At 43.5% G+C, this 6527-nt stretch overlaps 1 protein-coding gene across 1 annotated transcript in view; it reads right to left on the reverse strand.

Annotated features, from left to right (window-relative positions):
• Positions 1–3065: 3065 nt before the first annotated feature.
• Positions 3066–6527, reverse strand: part of M421DRAFT_64555 (CENP-B protein) — a gene marked incomplete at both ends in the record, with an annotated part of 5609 nt that continues 2147 nt past the window's right edge. The window contains one exon of the mRNA XM_033596174.1: positions 3066–3311. Within this exon, the coding sequence (XP_033448060.1) occupies positions 3066–3311 (246 nt within the window). The remainder of the gene's footprint in view (positions 3312–6527) is intronic.

Here is a 6527-nt window from a genome sequence, read left to right on the forward strand (position 1 = left end):
GCCTGTTACAACCTTTAAAGACAAAGCAACACCTATCTAGAACCTAGTTTTATTAAAGTTGTGCATGTTATTGTTGCAAACACTATACTTAACTTAAGTATCCTCTACTAGCTTAAACTACGCGCTAATTATCTTAGGATCTTCCTATAGTATCCTCTGTCTATCCTTAGCTTAATTAAAGGCTATTTTAAGCTTGTCTAAACGCGTCACAAGCCTGCTAGCCTATAGTTTGCCAATAGGCTCTTCACCACGCACACTAAGTATCTTATCAGCCATATCTGCCACCTCACATAGCTAGGGCGCAAATCCTCACGAATCAAGGTTAAGTATATACTAGATAATTGTCTGCTCCTCTAGTATAGTAAGTTTCTAGCAATTAGCGCGTATATCTAGTTAAAACGTGATATTGCAAAGGCAATTAGAGACCTGCTGATAAGGTACGTTCAACGCTCTAGCAGCGCTGTGGATACTGCGAAATTGGCCAGCGTAGAAGGCCTAGATAGCAAGGATAACTCTGCCTTCTCTAGTAGTATTCTGAAGTTGTTGTTGTTGAGGCATGTTGTGTTGGGGTAAAAGGTGGTTGTGCCAAGAGAAAGTGGCTGGTTCGGTGATATGGCCGGCTCGGTGATAATCTACGTTACACATCCTTGTCTATAATACTATACTTCGCCTTCATGGACTAAACAAGCGTGAACTAGGGCTAGATAACTGCTGGGTCCTTGCAGGCAGCCCGCTGGCGATTGTATAGGCGGGTCCACCGCTTCTAGAGCTCTAGTGTACGCTTTACCAAGTTGTTAACCCAGTTCTTGCCAACAGGCTTTGCGCCGCGCTCTCTTAGCAGTTTATCTGCCATATCTTGTACGTCTGCCTTTGAGGAGGGTAGGCCACGCGCAGATTCCTCAAGTATACGTAGTACAACTGCCTCCTCTTCTAGCTTTGTAAGGCGCTTTGCATTTAGCTCACAGTCGCGTCAAGAGCGTGTTCTATTGCGTTAGCGTTAGATTATTTGTTTAGGCACTTTGTAGACTTTCTTAGCGCGTTAGATACTTTAAATTTAGTTTCTTAAGATATTAGATATAGCAAGCTGTACATTAGCTTCAGTATAGAGTGTAGGAGCTTGTTGTGGTTGAGACATTACGCGCTGTTGTTGCGCCGGCGTTCTGGCAGTGAGAGTGCGGCGCTCGGTTGGGTGCGGCGCTCGCTTGTGAAACACGTTATTCTATTAGTAGGCCTAACCTGTTTTATCAGTGAGCGCCCCACCTCAGTGAGCGCCCCACGAACACCAGCAAAGCGCATGCGCGACACTCAACGCGTAATGTCTCAACAACCACAACCTTACAAGCCCTATACTGAAGCTAACGTGCAGCTTGCCCTCTCTAACATTAAATGCGACTAGATTACAAGCCTGCAATATGCTGAGGCAGTCTACAGTGTTCCTTATAGGACAATATAACAATAATATAACAGGAAGCCCTCTAGACGCGACTGCAAGCCTAGATTAAAGCGCCTAACAAAGCTAGAAGAGGAGGTAATTCTGTAGCATATACTTAACAAGAACCTACATAGAGTACTACCCTCAAAGCTACACGTACAAGATATGGCTGATAGACTGCTGCGCGACTGCGGCAGTAAGCCTGTTGGTAAATGCTAGGTTGACAGGTTTATTAAGCGTACACCTGAGCTGCGCACGCGCTAGACTTGTCTATACAATTACTAGCAAGCTCTCTGCAAAGACCTAGCAATTATTAAGCCCTAGTTTACACTAGTTTAGAATATAAAGGCAAAGTATAGTATTGTGGACAATAACATGTACAACTTTAATAAGTCTAGCTTCCTAATAGGCAAGATATCTTCACAACTTGTTATAACAGGTATAGAGAAACCTAAGAAAGCAAAGAAGCTTTAGCCTAGTAATTGCAAGTAGACTATGTTAATACAGGGCATTAGCACAACAGGGCGTGTTATCCTACCCTTCCTTATCTTTACTAGCAAGGTTCTTATCTCTAACTAGTTTACTAAGGACCTCCTATGCAATTAGGTTATTTAAGTAAGCCTAACAGGCTAGATAAACAACAATCTAGCGCTTGCCTAGCTTAATTACTTTAATATGCATGTAAGGCCTATAGGAGTGTATAGGCTGCTAATTATTAATGGCCACAAGAGCTAACGTAAACCCCCAGCACCCGGGCCAACCCAGCACCCGGGCCAAAAAAGCTTGGCAGTACCAACTCACGTTACAACTCTTCAATTTCATTGCTATTTAACATAGAGCCTGCGTACACTGTGCTTGTATCTAATTTAGAATATGCCTCTATATCTTTTTTACACGTTCGCGCGTTGTGTCTAGTCCCTCTATAGTTTCTACAGCGCTATAGAGCTAGTTAAGCTTGTTCTTAATTACTACTACTATAAGCCTTCTTTAACCACTTAGCGGCTACAGAGGCCTCTGCAGCCACCTGAGCTGCTGCCTCACTATACTCTATAGTACCACCTTGCTAGATCTGCTTCCTTTTGCGCAATTTCTACTTAGTTATTACTGCTAATTGCTCTTTAAGCTCAGTAATCCAGGCTACTTAAAGCGCGTTCTAATGCAGCATAAGCTCGCCGCCTCTAACAAGCTAAGAGAAGCCTACTTACGCAGTAATAGGTGACTAAGTAAAAGACTTGCGTACAAGCTTTAACTAAGATCTAAACTTGTAGGTATTGCTTAGAGTCTTTAACTGCCACAGTGTCTCTAGGAGGAGGGGTTCTAGCAGGGTACGCAGGCGCACTTTAAGGTAATCTAACACAACCTGCGCGTTAAGAGGGACTAGCCCTGCTACCTTAAAGGCCTTATAATAGTTCTCTACTATAAATATGTTAAAAAATATATCCTTAAAGGCAGGGAGGAAGCCTTCTTTATTAATATAGAAGACATGCTTACATACTAAGTCTTGTACGTGCTAAGAGTACTTGTGCTTTAATAGTAAGAAGCAGACTATATTAAGCAGCTAGAGGATGTGCAATAAGTAAGGTAGTATGTAGAGGGTAAGGATTATATTTTTAAGGCAGTAGTCCTTAAAATCCTAGTTAAGGTAGCTCTTATGGCTGTCCAAAATGAGCAGCCTGTATGCCCCCACCTGGCTCGCCTTTGTATGCGCGTCGAAGTGCTTCAGCCACTCAAGGCCGAGCGCGTTGTTCGTCCAGCCGCTCTTGGAGATGGAGAGCTTCCAATTGCGTGGTATATCTGCCTCCTTGTACCAGGCAGAGATGTGAACGCGTCCTTTGTAGATAATAAAAGGCAGGGTACAAGATCTAGCAGCACAGACGCTCTAGATAACTGTTACCCACTCACAATCACCTAGCTGAACGAGCTAAGGTTAATTACGTCTCTCTACACCTGTAACAACCTTTATTAAGCTAATAACACCTATCTAGAAGCTAGTCTTATTAAAGTTGTGCATGTTATAGTTGTGTACGCTGTATTTAGCTTTTGTGTCCTCTACTAGCTTAAACCACGCGCTAATTGTCTCTAGATCCTCCTGCAGCATCCTCTGCCTATCTTTAGCTTGATTAAAGGCCATCTTGAGCGTAGCTGAACGCGTCACGAAGCGCTCAGCCTAGTGCTTGCCAACAGGCTGCCCACCGCGTACACCTAACAGTTTGTCAGCCATATCTGCCACCTCGCACAGCCGGGGCGCGAATCCTCGCGAATTAAGGTCAAGAATGTATTGTACAATTGTTTGCTCTTTAGTGCGCGTAAGCTTATGTTGTGCATTATGTCTATTATTAATATAGAGTCTGCCTCTATACCTAGCACTTAAGGTTGTACACAGTACATTAAATGCCTAAGCAGCGCTTTAGAGGCTTTTAAATTTATATAATTAGAAAGTAGAAAGGGCAAGATTAATTCTACCCTCTTGTTTAGATAATTGTGTATCTTGTTAGTAAGGCATTATGTGTTAATATTAATAGTTGTGGTCTTGGCAAGAAATGGCCCAGGTGCTGGGTTGGCCTGGGTGCTGGGGGTTTACGTTATTGCTTAATAGATTTCTAGGATTGCTGCAAGGAGAAGAACATTATTGCCCTCTATATGCCTCCACACTTATTGCACCTCCTGCAGCTACTTAACATTGCCTGTTTCTTACTATTAAAGCGCGCGTACAGTAATTAGATCTTAGCCTTAGCACATAATTATATTAACTATATTAGTAAACAGACCTTCTTACTAGCCTTTAAAGTAGCTTTTAAGAAGGCGTTTATAAGAGAGAATGCTTGTGTAGGGTTTTAAGGCGCTAGATTGTCTCTATATAATCTACAGGCTGTGTTATTAAAGCTGGATGTGCAGCTGCATACGCAAACTCCACCACAGCAAGTTAACACCACTTAGGAGGCAAAAACACCACACAACGCTAAAGAAATAGAGGCGCAATTAACACTAGTTTAAAATAGGATAAAAATCTATTAAGGGTCTCTAGCAAGTTTACTTAATAAGCAGGTGCAGCAGCTAATAAAAGGCGCGCAGTAGATAGCTTATAAGATAGTGTTAATGCGCGCAGAGATAGTGCGCCTTAATACTGCTACTAAAGTAGTAATAAAGTATAAAAGTTGCAAGAGACACTACATATAGGCAGAGGAGACATTAATAGTTAGCAAGGTATTAGACTTAATTACTAAAAGGGAGGGTAGTAGATGTAAGGAGGGTAAGGAGCTAGCAAAGAGGGTGCGCGCAGGGCGACGCTGTAGCTGTTGCAGTGAGATTAGGCACAACTCTTGCACCTGCAAGGTAGAAATTAAGGATATAAATAACAGCAACGCTTCTAAATAGTACTATACTGTTGCAAGAGTACAAAATTTGTGTTGTGGTGCTAAGCTACGTCGCTGCGCGTACGCCTCGCTGGTGTTCGTGGGGCGCTCACTGAGGTGGGGCGCTCACTGATAAAACAGGTTATAATGTTATTTAATAACGTACTCCACGGGTGAGTCGTTCATACGGGTGAGTCGTTCATACTGCCAAGACCACACCAACATTCCACTTCACAACGCAATGCCTCAACAACAACACAAATCTAAGCCCTTTAAAGAAGCTGCAATACAGCTTGCGCTTCAGGCAGTTAAACAAGACGCGACGCTCACTCTGCGACGCGCTGCAGCTATATATAACGCGCCTTACAACACGCTACGCGATCGATACGCAGGACGCACTGCACGAGCCAATTGCACGCCAAAATCACAGAATATGGATCAGACTGAGGAGGATGTGATTGCTGAGTACATACTTGAGCTGGATGCCAGAGGATTTGCCCCTCGATTGGCTGCTGTAGCTGATATGGCCAATTCTTTGCGCGCTGAGCGTAATATAGCCCATGTTGGCATAAACTAGCCTAATACGTTCGTCAAGCGCCGCCCTAACCTCTAAGTTAAGTTCAATCGCAAGTACAACTACAAGAGAGCCCTGTGTGAGGACCCTAAGGTTATTAGGGGCTAGTTCCGCCTGGTGGAGAATACTAAAGCCAAGTATAGCATCCAGGATGATGACACGTACAACTTCAATAAGACAGGCTTCATGATGGGCCAGATATCAACAGGAGCAGTTGTTACAGGCTCAGAGCGTCGCGGACAGCCAAAGGCAGTGCAGCAGGGCAACCAGGAGTGGACAACAGTCATACAGGGCATTAATGGCACAGGATGGGCCATTCCGCCCTTCATCATCTTCAAAGGCCGCAACTACCTCTCTGCCTAGTACAAAGAGGACAATCTGCCCCACAACTGGGTTATTAGAGTCTCTAAGAACAGATAGACCACTAACTAGCTTAGTCTTAACTAGTTAAAGCACTTTAATGCCCATACAAAGACACGCACCCAAGGAGTGTACCAGCTGCTCCTTATTAACAGCTATGAGAGCCACAACTCCCTAGACTTCTAACAATACTGCAAGGAAGCAAACATTATCACACTATGTATGCCTCCACACTTATCACACCTCTTGCAGCCACTAGATGTAGGTTGTTTTGCCCCTTTAAAGAAGGCGTATAGGTGCTAAGCTAAGGATCTCATGCGCAACAGAATCACGCATATTACTAAAACTGAGTTCCTGCTATGCTTTATAGGCGCCTACAAGGAGTTATTTACTCCTAGCAATATCTAAGGAGGCTTCTAAGGCGCTAGACTAGTTCCCTTTAAGCTAGAATAGGTTATAATAGGTCTTAATGTCCGCCTACATACCCTACTATTACCTACTATAGAAGATGCTCCCTAGCAGTCCCAAACCCCTAGCAATACCCTGCAAATAGGGTCGCAATTAACGCTAATTTGAGAGAGGATTTAAAGGCATGCAAGTAGCTTACTAACTTTAATAGTTAAGGCCTTTAAAAAGCTCGCCAAAGGCGCAGCTATAGTAGCGCACAAGCTAGTGTTGGCTTAAAAGGAAATCACTGGGCTTCAAGCAGCAAATAAGGCCTCCACGCAACGTAAATTGCATAAAAGAAAGCAGTTACAGCAGGAAGGGGTCCTAACAGCTAAGGAAGGCCTTTAATTAACTACTCTAA

The sequence above is a fragment of the Didymella exigua genome, assembly GCF_010094145.1.
Source record: "Didymella exigua CBS 183.55 unplaced genomic scaffold M421scaffold_16, whole genome shotgun sequence".
Lineage (NCBI taxonomy): Eukaryota > Fungi > Ascomycota > Dothideomycetes > Pleosporales > Didymellaceae > Didymella > Didymella exigua.